This window comes from Bombina bombina, chromosome 5 (assembly GCF_027579735.1).
Source record: "Bombina bombina isolate aBomBom1 chromosome 5, aBomBom1.pri, whole genome shotgun sequence".
Lineage (NCBI taxonomy): Eukaryota > Metazoa > Chordata > Amphibia > Anura > Bombinatoridae > Bombina > Bombina bombina.
In genome coordinates this window covers 327970088-327984642 of record NC_069503.1, presented here as the reverse complement: position 1 = coordinate 327984642, position 14555 = coordinate 327970088, and the positions used below count along the sequence as shown (strand labels likewise).

Sequence of the window (14555 nt, the reverse complement as noted above, 5' to 3'; positions counted from 1 at the left end):
TGAGTTCTGAGCACAGACAAAAGGGTACTCAGAATTTTAATAAATATTCTGTAATAGCAACAAACTTAAATAGCTTATATAGAAAGGCAAACATTAAAAATAAAGTCAGAGAAGCAAAGTTCCTGACGGAGGTGCGCCCAGGATGGTGAAAATGGAGGTCTGTCCAGATAATCCAATAGGGAGGCCGCTCTTCTATAGCGTGTGTCCATGATGAAAGAATCTGTAGTAGGGGAAAAAAGGAAGGCGCCAATAGGGTAATAACGCTAAAACCCTGAGAAACAAGTAGAGAAGGAAGAGACCAATGCTCACAAACCAGGCGGCACTAAGACGTGCCTAGCAACGCAGACCGGGACCTCAACGTCGCCCGGAAGACAGACAAAGGCTGCGGCTGATCCTCGAGCCAGGCCGGGTTCCGTAAGGCCAATCAGGATCTCTGGATACTGACACACCTTCCTCCTTGTGTCCCGATGATCTGTACACTAGCGGAGGGACAGGTGAATAGCGGTAAACAGTGTTTAAAGCTCCACTTTGCCGAAAAAATAGCACAGTCCACTACTAATACTTTTTTTAATTTCCATGCTATTAGTAATCCCAAATTTTAAAAAAAGTATTAGTAGTGGACTGTGCTATTTTTTCGGCAAAGTGGAGCTTTAAACACTGTTTACCGCCAAATACATATTCTTAGAAATAAACTCAAAGATGTCAGTAGCCGCAGCACAAATGAAAGCATTAGCACATTTGAGCAATTCCAAAAGGCTCAAAAAAACATCATTAGCAGAATCATCAGCTGACTGCTTAGAAAGACTATTTAACCAAATAGAAAAAAGCAACAGCCACACTAACAATAAAAAACGCTGACCTAAAAACATAATCTGCTTTCTGAAAAACCCTACTATGGAATGATTCTAACTTACAATTTAAAGGGTCTAAAAAGGAAGAACTATCTCCCAAAGGGATAAAAGTACATAAAACCAATGGTAGAAAAGGCCCCATCAACATTAGGATCAGTTTTCCAAAGTTCAATTAGTTGAAGTCGGCAGAAGATTAATTATAGCTTAAATAACCAGATGATTCAGCTCATAGGTGAAATAATCAACTGATTAGTAACCATGGTTACTAACCTCTCACCCATCAGCTGATTATTTCACCTGCGCTTTAGTACAGCTATAATAAAAATCTGGGTTGTTAAGGGTACTTGAGGACCGCGGTTGAGAAACACTGCATTAGACTTATATCCATAGCATCACTTGTCTCTATGAGCACGTCATTACACAAGCATGATTAAGCCTCAGATACTTTATTTTATTTACTCTATGTGGGCTCTATATAGACTCATGTCTAATCATAGATAAAACCAGTAGAAAGCCACACCAGTTATGTATATGGTCACTAGGCAGCCAATGACTGTGTGGAATGTTGCAGTTATGTTTGGAGTCTGCACTTACACTTCTCCACTTCTAGCAGGAATTATAAATCCCACCATTTTAAATTGCAGCAAAGGGGCATGGCAAGTGCTACAATAGTGGCAGACTTGGCGACCGCCTATGTCCGCCCTTTGGGGGGGGCACAAATTTGGTGCATGACATGTTTTTTTAAATTAATGTATATATTTATTTTGTAGCTGCCATATGTGGTGACATAATGATTAGAATGGGATGGGACTCCCCTGAAACATGGGGAGGCAGAGATTAACAATCCTCCAAATTTTGATATATGGCAATATAAGTCCTTCTTCAGTGATAACATAATTTGCATACTAATTATACAGTACAGTGAGTTCATTTTCATTGTATAAATGTTTGGCATCATTATGAAGTACAGAGTGCTCACCGGTGTTAAGGCACCAATCATTATACAGAGCAGGTTGTTCTGTTTTTGTGTGTATAAACCATCAACATCATTATACAGTGCAGCATATATGTTATCCTTGTATACTCAACATATAAAATAAAGTCAGAGAAGCAAAGTTCCTGACGGAGGTGCGCCCAGGATGGTGAAAATGGAGGTCTGTCCAGATAATCCAATAGGGAGGCCGCTCTTCTATAGCGTGTGTCCATGATGAAAGAATCTGTAGTAGGGGAAAAAAGGAAGGCGCCAATAGGGTAATAACGCTAAAACCCTGAGAAACAAGTAGAGAAGGAAGAGACCAATGCTCACAAACCAGGCGGCACTAAGACGTGCCTAGCAACGCAGACCGGGACCTCAACGTCGCCCGGAAGACAGACAAAGGCTGCGGCTGATCCTCGAGCCAGGCCGGGTTCCGTAAGGCCAATCAGGATCTCTGGATACTGACACACCTTCCTCCTTGTGTCCCGATGATCTGTACACTAGCGGAGGGACAGGTGAATAGCGGTAAACAGTGTTTAAAGCTCCACTTTGCCGAAAAAATAGCACAGTCCACTACTAATACTTTTTTTAATTTCCATGCTATTAGTAATCCCAAATTTTAAAAAAAGTATTAGTAGTGGACTGTGCTATTTTTTCGGCAAAGTGGAGCTTTAAACACTGTTTACCGCCAAATACATATTCTTAGAAATAAACTCAAAGATGTCAGTAGCCGCAGCACAAATGAAAGCATTAGCACATTTGAGCAATTCCAAAAGGCTCAAAAAAACATCATTAGCAGAATCATCAGCTGACTGCTTAGAAAGACTATTTAACCAAATAGAAAAAAGCAACAGCCACACTAACAATAAAAAACGCTGACCTAAAAACATAATCTGCTTTCTGAAAAACCCTACTATGGAATGATTCTAACTTACAATTTAAAGGGTCTAAAAAGGAAGAACTATCTCCCAAAGGGATAAAAGTACATAAAACCAATGGTAGAAAAGGCCCCATCAACATTAGGATCAGTTTTCCAAAGTTCAATTAGTTGAAGTCGGCAGAAGATTAATTATAGCTTAAATAACCAGATGATTCAGCTCATAGGTGAAATAATCAACTGATTAGTAACCATGGTTACTAACCTCTCACCCATCAGCTGATTATTTCACCTGCGCTTTAGTACAGCTATAATAAAAATCTGGGTTGTTAAGGGTACTTGAGGACCGCGGTTGAGAAACACTGCATTAGACTTATATCCATAGCATCACTTGTCTCTATGAGCACGTCATTACACAAGCATGATTAAGCCTCAGATACTTTATTTTATTTACTCTATGTGGGCTCTATATAGACTCATGTCTAATCATAGATAAAACCAGTAGAAAGCCACACCAGTTATGTATATGGTCACTAGGCAGCCAATGACTGTGTGGAATGTTGCAGTTATGTTTGGAGTCTGCACTTACACTTCTCCACTTCTAGCAGGAATTATAAATCCCACCATTTTAAATTGCAGCAAAGGGGCATGGCAAGTGCTACAATAGTGGCAGACTTGGCGACCGCCTATGTCCGCCCTTTGGGGGGGGCACAAATTTGGTGCATGACATGTTTTTTTAAATTAATGTATATATTTATTTTGTAGCTGCCATATGTGGTGACATAATGATTAGAATGGGATGGGACTCCCCTGAAACATGGGGAGGCAGAGATTAACAATCCTCCAAATTTTGATATATGGCAATATAAGTCCTTCTTCAGTGATAACATAATTTGCATACTAATTATACAGTACAGTGAGTTCATTTTCATTGTATAAATGTTTGGCATCATTATGAAGTACAGAGTGCTCACCGGTGTTAAGGCACCAATCATTATACAGAGCAGGTTGTTCTGTTTTTGTGTGTATAAACCATCAACATCATTATACAGTGCAGCATATATGTTATCCTTGTATACTCAACATATATGCTGCACTGTATAATTAATGCAGAATGATATGCGGAGTATACACTGATAACATGCTGCACTGTATAATTAATGCAGAGTGTATACTGAGTATACACTGATAACATGCTGCACTGTATAATTAATGCAGAGTGTATACTGAGTATACACTGATCACATATATGCTGCACTGTATAATTAATGCAGTGTTCTGCTGAGTATACACTGATAACATATATGCTGCACTGTATAATTAATGCAGTGTTATGCTGAGTATACACTGATAACATATATGCTGCACTGTATAATTAATGCAGAGTGTATACTGAGTATACACTGATCACATATATGCTGCACTGTATAATTAATGCAATCAGTGTATACTCAGCATAACACTCTGCATTAATTATACAGTGCAGCATATATGTTATCAGTGTATACTCAGCATAACACTCTGCATTAATTATACAGTGCAGCATGTGTATGATTGCCTTGCATTATAATATAGTGCAATGTATTGTGTTTATTAGTGGTATAAATGTTCATTATTATCACTATACAGTGACCCTTGCCAAAATGTGTGTTGTACTGTCCCCTGGCTAAAACGTACTGTCCCCTGGCTAAAACTTGCCATTTGTAAGTTAATGTGATCTATTGTAGGGTTTGAAAAAAGTATCAATATGCATTCATAATTTGAGAACTTGCAGTTCAGGCTTGCAAGAGTAAGTATGTAAACAATCTCTGCTTCTTATCCTAGGTCACAAAGATATATCCCTTAAACTCACTTTGTGGTGATTGAAAGGCCCTGCTCTCATGCAATTCATTTTTCAATAGCAGGAGCCGGACTGAACAATAGAGCTCTTCTGCAGTCTTAAAGGGACATGAAACCCAAAGTTTTTGTTTCATTATTCAGACAGAGAATACAATTTAAAAAAAGTTTCTAATTTACCTCTATTATCAAATTTGCATAATTCTCGTGTTGTTCTTTGTTGAAGACGTATCTAAATAGGTAGTGTGCACATGTCTGGAGCATTACATGACGGGAAATAGTGCTGCCATCTAGTGTTCTTTCTAAAGTATAACGTTAAAAACTGCTGCTATATAGTACTGCAGACACGTGCACACTCCTGAACTTACATTCCTGCTTTTCGAAAACAAATAAAAAGAATACAAATAAAATGTGATAATAGAAGTGAATTGGAAAGTTGTTTAAAATGGAATGTTCTATCTGATTCATGAAAGAAAAAAATGGGGTTGTATGGTGGACAGGTTCTCTGCTTGAGACCGTGTCCACCTGTGGCTTGGTAAATGCATCCTTTAGATCCTTTGTCTAGGTGTAATGGTGAAAAGAGGTCATCCTGCCTCCTGTATTGTGAGTTCTCTATGTTGTCACATTATGTAGAACCACCACTGATTTGTTGTGCAGAGCCACCACTTGGGTACATTATGTGATGCAGAAATTAACCATTATAGCTATTATGGTTAGAATGAATCATATTAACGGTCAGGAATTTGATGTGATAACGGAAACCTATTTTCTCATTATAGATAAGTTATAGCTGCTGAAAGGGACATAAAACCAAAAAACATACAATTTTTAATAACTTTACAATTTAATTCTATTATCACATTTTCTTTTTCTTGTTATTCTTTGTTGAAAAGCAGGGATGTAAGCTTGGGAGTGTGCACATGTCTGCAGCACGATATGGCAGCAGTTTTGCAACAATCTTATTCATTAGCAGGAACACTAGATGGTAGCACTATTTCCTGTCATGTAGTCCGTCAGGCATGTGCACACTACCTACCTAGGTATCTCTTCAACAAAGAATAACATGAGAACAAAGCAAATTTGATAATAGAGGTAAATTGGAAACTTTTTTAAATAGTTTTCTCTATCTGAATAATGAAAAAAAATGTTGGGTTTCATGTCCCTTTAACACATCACTAAAACATTTTGTTAAGAACCGTAATGGTAGGGTATATAATTTCTTCGGGGGGCCGGGATGTTTTTACATGTGTAGCCAAAAATCCTAGCGCCGACCCTGAAAAGGGGGACAATAAAAACAAATATATTACAAAGTTGTTTAATTTAACCCCTTCACGCCCTTATGATTTATGCTGTCCTAACCACACTAGGCACTCTAGTCTTTTCCATTGACTATGATACTTTTTAAATTTATGGCATTAGACATAATAATTTATGTGTTTAAACACCATATGTATGTTTTATTTTTTTCAGATTGTCTTTCTTATAAAGGAGAATCCACTCTTAATGGAGGCAGAAGCTGTTAAAAAATGTTACATGGTGTTAGATTTAATCTGTGAGAAATGCATGAAGCAAAAAGATATGAATGAAGTTCTGGCAATGAAAATGCACTACATCAGTTGCATTTTTCAAAAATGCAGTGAACACTTACAGGATCAAGAAGATAAACTTGATTCATTAATTAAAAGGTATGTACATTATTATAACAATTAATGTCAGTTACATGTAAAGCTGAAATATTAGATTTTTTTTTTTTAACAGCAACAATTACTATTAAACGAACATGGAACCCATACGTTTTCTTTAAAGGGACAGTAAAGTCTGTTCAGTGTGTGTTTACTGTTCATTAAAGGGACGGTAAACTCAAAATGAAACTTTTATGGTTCTGTTGGAACATGCAATTTTATACAACTTTCCAATTCATGTCTACTGTCTTTACTTCAGTCTCTTGGTAGCCTTTATTTAAAAGCGTATCTAGGTAGACTCTGGAGCAGCAATGCATTACTGTATGTATGTATTGGGTACTTGTAAAGCGCGGCTAATCACCCGTAAGGGTCTCAAGGCGCTGCTCATTTTATCGACCTCGGAAGGATGAAAGGCTGAGTGGACCTCGCCGGGGATCAAACCTTTCCACCCTTGGTTTTGCTACAGAGCTCAGCCACAGTGCCTTAGCATGCGGAGCTATCTGTCCGGCTACCTGGGACATAGCTGCTGATTGGTGGCTGCACATATATGCCTCCAGCCATTGGCTCACCTGATGTGTTCAGCTAACTCCCAGTAGTGAATTGTTGTTCCTTCAACAAAGGATATAATGAGAATGAAGCAAATTTGCTAACAGAAGTAAATTGGAAAGTTGTTTAAAATGGTGTTTTTTTTGTCTGAATCATGAAAGAAGCATTTTGGGTTTTGTGTCCCTCTAATGATTCTGATATAGCATACAATTTCTCCTGTTAAGTGTAGTCAGTCCACGGGTCATCATTACTTATGGGATATTAACTCCTCCCCAACAGGAAGTGCAAGAGGATCACCCAAGCAGAGCTGCTATATAGCTCCTCCCCTCTACGTCACACCCAGTCATTCTCTTGCACCCAACTAATAGATAGGATGTGTGAGAGGACTGTGGTGATTAAACTTTAGTTTTTTATATCTTCAATCAAAAGTTTGTTATTTTAAACGACACCGGAGTGTGTTGTTTCCTTCTCAGGCAGAATTTGAAGAAGAATCTACCTGAGTTTTTGTATATGATCTTAGCGGACGTAACTAAGATCCGTTTGCTGTTCTCGGCCATTCTGAGGAGTAAGGTAACTTCAGATCAGGGGACAGCGGGCAGGTTCACCTGCAAAGAGGTATGTTGCAGTATATTATTTTCTAAGGAATGGAATTGACTGTGAAAATACTGCTAATACCGATATAATGTAAGTACAGCCTTAAATGCAGTAGTAGCAACTGGTATCAGGCTGATATGTATATATGTTTACACTTAAGTATTTCTGGGGAATGGCACTTCACTGGGAAAATACTGTATGCATATAACTTTTAGCCTAACTTGCAGTGTGAGCGACTAGCAGCAGGCTTTTTAATGACATTTCATATATTAGATTTTAAACGTTTACTGGCATGTTAAATCGTTTAATTATCTGAGGTACTTGGTGAAAATTGTTTTGGGCTTTATTTTCCACATGGCTGGCGTTTGTTTTAAATTAAAACAGTTTACTGAGCTTCCCTCACTGTTGTAGTGTGAGTGGGAGGGGCCTATTTTGGCGCTTTTACTACGCATCAGAAATTCAGTCACAGTCTGTCTTTTTCTCCCTGCATGATCCAGGACGTCTCCACAGAGCTCAGGGGTCTTCAAAACTAGTTTTGAGGGAGGTAATCACTCACAACAGACCTGTGAGACTGTGCTTGACTGTGATAAAAACGCTTATATTGTCAATTGTTATACGTTTTTTTCTGATATTAAGGGTTAATCATCCATTGCTAATGAGTGCAATCCTTTGCTAAATTTGGTTTATATAACTAATCCGGTTCATTGTTATTCAACTGTGACAGTTTTTGTGTGCTTCTTAAAGGCACAGTAACGTTTTTACATATTGCTTGTAAATTTAGTTGAAAAGTATTTCCAAGCTTGCTAGTCTAATTGCTAGTTTGTTTAAACATGTCTGACACAGAGGAATATCTTTGTGCAATATGTTCAAAAGCCAAGGTGGAGCCCAATAGAAATTTATGTACTAATTGCATTGATGCTACTTTAAATAAAAGTCAATCTGTACATGTTAAGCAACATTCACCAGACAACGAGGGGGAAGTTATGCCGACTAACTTGCCTCACGTGTCAGTACCTGCATCTCCCGCTCAGGAGGTGCGTGATATTGTAACGCCAAGTACATCAGGGCGGCCATTACAAATCACTTTACAAGACATGGCTAATGTTATGACTGAAGTTTTGTCTAAATTGCCAGAACTTAGAGGTAAACGAGATCACTCTGGGATGAGAACAGAGTATACTGATAATGCTAGGGCCATGTCTGATACTGCGTCACAATTTGCAGAGCATGAGGACGGAGAGCTTCATTCTGCGGGTGACGGATCTGATCCAAATAAATTGGATTCAGACATTTCAAATTTTAAGTTTAAGCTGGAAAACCTCCGTGTATTGCTAGGGGAGGTGTTAGCGGCTCTGAATGATTGTAACACAGTTGCAATCCCAGAGAAAATGTGTAGGTTGGATAAATATTTTGCGGTACCGACAAGTACTGACGTTTTTCCTATACCTAAGAGACTTACTGAAATTATTACTAAGGAGTGGGACAGACCCGGTGTGCCTTTCTCACCCCCTCCTATATTCAGAAAAATGTTTCCAATAGACGCCACCACACGGGACTTATGGCAAACGGTCCCTAAGGTGGAGGAAGCAGTTTCTACTTTAGCTAAGCGTACCACTATCCCGGTGGAGGATAGCTGTGCCTTTTCAGATCCAATGGATAAAAAGTTAGAGGGTTACCTTAAGAAAATGTTTGTTCAACAAGGTTTTATATTACAACCCCTTGCATGCATCGTGCCTGTCACGGCTGCGGCAGCATTTTGGTTTGAGTCTCTGGAAGAGACCCTTGACTCAGCGACATTAGATGAGATTTCACTTAAGCTTAAAACCCTTAAGCTAGCTAATTCATTTATTTCTGATGCCGTAGTACATTTAACTAAACTTACGGCTAAGAATTCCGGATTCGCCATTCAGGCACGCAGAGCGCTGTGGCTAAAATCCTGGTCAGCTGATGTAACTTCTAAATCGAAACTACTTAACATACCTTTCAAGGGGCAGACTTTATTCGGGCCCGGTTTGAAAGAAATTATCGCTGATATTACGGGAGGTAAAGGCCATGCCCTGCCTCAAGACAGAGCCAAACCCAGGGCTAGACAGTCCAATTTTCGTGCCTTTCGTAACTTCAAGGCAGGAGCAGCTTCAACTTCCTCTGCTCCAAAACAGGAAGGAGCTGTTGCTCGCTACAGACAAGGCTGGAAACCTAACCAGGCCTGGAACAAGGGCAAGCAGGCCAGAAAGCCTGCTGCTGCCCCTAAGACAGCATGAAGTGAGGGCCCCCGATCCGGTAACGGATCTAGTGGGGGACAGACTCTCTCTCTTCGCCCAGGCTTGGGCAAGAGATGTCCAGGATCCCTGGGCGTTGGAGATCATATCTCAGGGATATCTTCTGGACTTCAAAGCTTCTCCTCCACAAGGGAGATTTCACCTTTCAAGGTTGTCAACAAACCAGATAAAGAAAGAGGCGTTTCTACGCTGTGTACAAGACCTTTTACTAATGGGAGTGATCCATCCAGTTCCACGGTCGGAACACGGACAAGGGTTTTACTCAAATCTGTTTGTGGTTCCCAAAAAAGAGGGAACCTTCAGACCAATATTGGATTTAAAGATCCTAAACAAATTCCTAAGAGTTCCATCATTCAAGATGGAAACTATTCGGACAATCTTACCCATGATCCAAAGAGGTCAGTACATGACCACAGTGGATTTAAAGGATGCTTACCTTCACATACCGATTCACAGAGAACATTACCGGTATCTAAGGTTTGCCTTCCTAGACAAGCATTACCAGTTTGTAGCTCTTCCTTCGGGTTGGCTACGGCTCCAAGAATCTTTACAAAGGTTCTGGGCTCTCTTCTGGCGGTACTAAGACCGCGAGGAATTTCGGTAGCTCCGTACCTAGACGACATTCTGATACAAGCGTCAAGCTTTCAAACTGCCAAGTCTCATACAGAGTTAGTACTGGCATTTCTAAGATCGCATGGGTGGAAAGTAAACGAGGAGAAGAGTTCTCTCTTACCACTCACAAGAGTTCCCTTCTTGGGGACTCTTATAGATTCTGTAGAAATGAAAATTTACCTGACAGAGGACAGGTTAACAAAGCTTCTAAATGCTTGCCGTGCCCTTCATTCCATTCAACACCCGTCAGTGGCTCAATGCATGGAGGTAATCGGCTTAATGGTAGCGGCAATGGACATAGTTCCTTTTGCACGCCTGCACCTCAGACCGCTACAATTGTGCATGCTAAGTCAGTGGAATGGGGATTACTCAGATTTGTCCCCTACGCTGAATCTGGATCAGGAGACCAGAGATTCTCTTCTATGGTGGCTTTTTCGGCCACATCTGTCCAGGGGGATGTCCTTCAGCAGGCCAGACTGGACAATTGTAACTACAGACGCCAGCCTTCTAGGTTGGGGCGCTGTCTGGAATTCCCTGAAGGCTCAGGGATCATGGACTCAAGAGGAGAGTCTCCTTCCAATAAACATTCTGGAATTGAGAGCAGTTCTCAATGCCCTTCTGGCTTGGCCTCAGTTAGCAATTCTGAGGTTTATCAGGTTTCAGTCGGACAACATCACGACTGTGGCTTACATCAACCATCAGGGAGGGACAAGAAGTTCCTTAGCGATGATGGAAGTATCAAAGATAATTCGCTGGGCAGAGTCTCACTCTTGCCACCTGTCAGCGATCCACATCCCAGGAGTGGACAACTGGGAGGCGGATTTCCTAAGTCGCCAGACTTTTCATCCGGGGGAGTGTTAACTTCATCCGGAGGTCTTTGCCCAAATACTTCGACGTTGGGGCAAACCAGATATGGATCTCATGGCGTCTCGCCGGAACGCCAAGCTTCCTTGTTACTGGTCCAGGTCCAGGTACCCGGGAGCGGTCCTGATAGATGCCTTGACAGCACCTTGGACCTTCAGGATGGCTTATGTGTTTCCACCCTTCCCGATGCTTCCTCGTTTGATTGCCAGGATCAAACAGGAGAAAGCATCAGTGATTCTAATAGCGCCTGCGTGGCCACGCAGGACCTGGTATGCAGATCTAGTGGACATGTCATCCTGTCCACCTTGGTCTCTGCCTCTGAGACAGGACCTTCTAATTCAGGGTCCTTTCAAACATCAAAATCTAATTTCTCTGAAGCTGACTGCATGGAAATTGAACGCTTAATTCTATCAAAGCGTGGATTTTCGGAGCCAGTAATTGATACCTTAATACAGGCTAGGAAACTTGTTACCAGGAAAATTTACCATAAGATATGGCGTAAATACTTACACTGGTGCGAATCCAAGGGTTACTCATGGAGTAAGGTTAGGATTCCTAGAATATTGTCTTTTCTACAAGAAGGTTTAGAAAAGGGTTTATCTGCTAGTTCGTTAAAGGGACAGATCTCAGCTCTGTCCATCCTTTTACACAAGCGTCTGTCAGAAGTTCCAGACGTTCAGGCTTTTTGTCAGGCTTTGGCCAGGATTAAGCCTGTGTTTAAATCTGTTGCTCCGCCGTGGAGCTTAAACTTAGTTCTTAACGTTTTACAGGGTGTTCCGTTTGAACCCCTTCACTCCATTGATATCAAGCTGTTATCTTGGAAAGTTCTGTTTTTAATGGCTATTTCCTCGGCTCGTAGAGTCTCTGAATTATCAGCCTTACATTGTGATTCTCCGTATCTGATTTTTCATTCAGATAAGGTAGTTCTGCGTACTAAACCTGGGTTCTTACCTAAGGTAGTCACTAACAAGAATATCAATCAAGAGATTGTTGTTCCATCATTGTGTCCTAACCCTTCTTCAAAGAAGGAACGACTTCTGCACAATCTAGATGTAGTCCGTGCCCTGAAATTTTATTTACAGGCAACTAAAGATTTTCGACAAACTTCTTCCCTGTTTGTCGTTTATTCTGGACAGAGGAGAGGTCAAAAAGCATCTGCTACCTCTCTATCCTTTTGGCTTCGTAGCATAATACGCTTAGCCTATGAGACTGCTGGACAGCAACCTCCTGAGAGGATTACAGCTCATTCTACTAGAGCTGTGGCTTCCACTTGGGCCTTTAAGAACGAGGCCTCTGTTGAACAGATTTGCAAGGCTGCAACTTGGTCTTCTCTTCATACTTTTTCCAAATTTTACAAATTTGACACTTTTGCTTCTTCAGAGGCTGTTTTTGGGAGAAAGGTTCTTCAGGCAGTGGTTCCTTCCGTATAGAGATCCTGCCTGTCCCTCCCGTCATCCGTGTACTTAGCTTTGGTATTGGTATCCCATAAGTAATGATGACCCGTGGACTGACTACACTTAACAGGAGAAAACATAATTTATGCTTACCTGATAAATTCCTTTCTCCTGTAGTGTAGTCAGTCCACGGCCCGCCCTGTTTTTTAAGGCAGGTCTAAATTTTTTAATTATACTCCAGTCACCACTGCACCCTATAGTTTCTCCTTTCTCGTTTGGTTCTCGGTCGAATGACTGGGTGTGACGTAGAGGGGAGGAGCTATATAGCAGCTCTGCTTGGGTGATCCTCTTGCACTTCCTGTTGGGGAGGAGTTAATATCCCATAAGTAATGATGACCCGTGGACTGACTACACTACAGGAGAAAGGAATTTATCAGGTAAGCATAAATTATGTTTTTGTAATTTTTTTTATATTTAAGCAATGTCATGCAGGACAAATGGTAGGGTATATTATCCTATACTATAAAAGGCCAAGTGTGTTTGTCCGAAGCTGTCATGCGCAGTAGAGACAGCACGAGGACAAACACACCTGGCCTTAAATCCCTACCTGATCTGCCGACTGCCGCTAGCAGAAGTGGGTGTGGCCGAGCGTGTGTGGGGCGTGGCCAACCACAAAGGGGGCATGGCCTAGCGTGAAGGGGCGGGGCCGTGGAGAGAGCTCAAACGGCTCAAAAGAGGGGAGAGAGAGGAGAGAGAGATCAAGATGGGAGAGAGAGAGAGAGGGGGGGAGAGAGAGAAAGAGGGGAGATGGGGAGAGAAAGAGGGGAGATGGGGAGAGAGAGAAAGAGAGAGGGGGAGAGAGAGAAAGAGGGGAGATGGGGAGAGAGAAAGAGAGAGGGGGAGAGAGAGAAAGAGGTGAGATGGGGAGAGAGAAAGAGAGAGGGGGAGAGAGAGAGAAGAGAGAGGGGAGAGAGAGAAACAGGGTAGAGAGAAAGAGAGAGGGGGGAGAGAGAGAAAGAGGGGAGATGTGGATGGAGAGAGAGAGAGGGAAGAGATAGTGGGGGAGAGAGAGAGAGGATAAAGAGAGAGAGGGGGGGAGAGAGAGGAGAGAGAGAAAGAGCGGAGATGTGGATGGAGAGAGAGAGAGGGAAGAGATAGTGGGGGAGAGAGAGGAGAAAGAGAGAGGGGGGAGAGAGAGAGAGAAAGAGGGGAGATGGGGAGAGAGAGGGGGAGAGAGAGAGAAAGAGGTGAGATGGGGAGAGAGAAAGAGAGAGGGGGGGGAGAGAGAGAGAGAGAGAGAGAAGAGAGAGGGGAGATGTGGAGAGAGAGAAATAGGGGGGAGATAGAGAGAGAGAGAGAGGGGGAGAGAGAGAGGAGAGAGAGAAAGAGGGGGGAGATAGAGAGAGAGAAAGAGGGGAGATGTGGATGGAGAGAGAGAGAAAGAGGGGGAGGGGGAGAGAGGGAGGGAGGGGAGAAAGAGAGAGGGGAGAGGGGGAGAGAGGGAGGGGAGAAAGAGAGAGGGGGGAGAGAGAGGAGAAAGAGAGGGGAGAGAGAAAGAGGGGAGATGTGGATGGAAAGAGAGGGAAGAGAAAGGGGGAGAGACAGAGGGGGGGGGAGAAAGAGAGAGAGAGATGGGAGAGAGAGAGGGGGAGGGGGGAGAGAGATGAGAGAGAGACATGAGAGAGAGAGGGAGAGAGAGGGGAGAGAGAAAGAGAGAGAGGGGAGAGAGAAAGAGAGAGAGGGGAGAGAGAAAGAGAGAGAGGGGAGAGAGAAAGAGAGAGAGAAAGAGAGAGAGGGGAGAGGGAAAGAGAGAGAGAAAGAGAGAGGAGAGAGAGAGAAAGAGAGAGAGAGAGGGGGAGAGAGAGAGAGGGGGAGAGGGAAAGAGAGAGGGGGAGAGGGAAAGAGAGAGGGGAGAGAGAGAGAGAGAGATGGGGAGAGAGAGGGGAGATGGAGAGAGAAGGGAGAGAGAGACCGCAAAAGAGGGGGGGAGAGAGAGAGTGCAAAAGAGAGGGGGGAAAGAGAGAACGCAAAAGAGAGGGGGAGA

At 42.2% G+C, this 14555-nt stretch overlaps 1 protein-coding gene across 2 annotated transcripts in view; it reads left to right on the top strand.

Moving 5' to 3' along the window:
* The window catches only part of ANKMY2 (ankyrin repeat and MYND domain containing 2), a 188091-nt gene that overhangs the window by 40688 nt on the left and 132848 nt on the right, over positions 1-14555 (top strand). For both annotated transcript variants that reach the window (XM_053714121.1, XM_053714120.1), the window contains exon 6: positions 6011-6225. In XM_053714121.1, coding sequence (XP_053570096.1) covers positions 6011-6225 — 215 coding nt within the window. The remainder of the gene's footprint in view (positions 1-6010; positions 6226-14555) is intronic.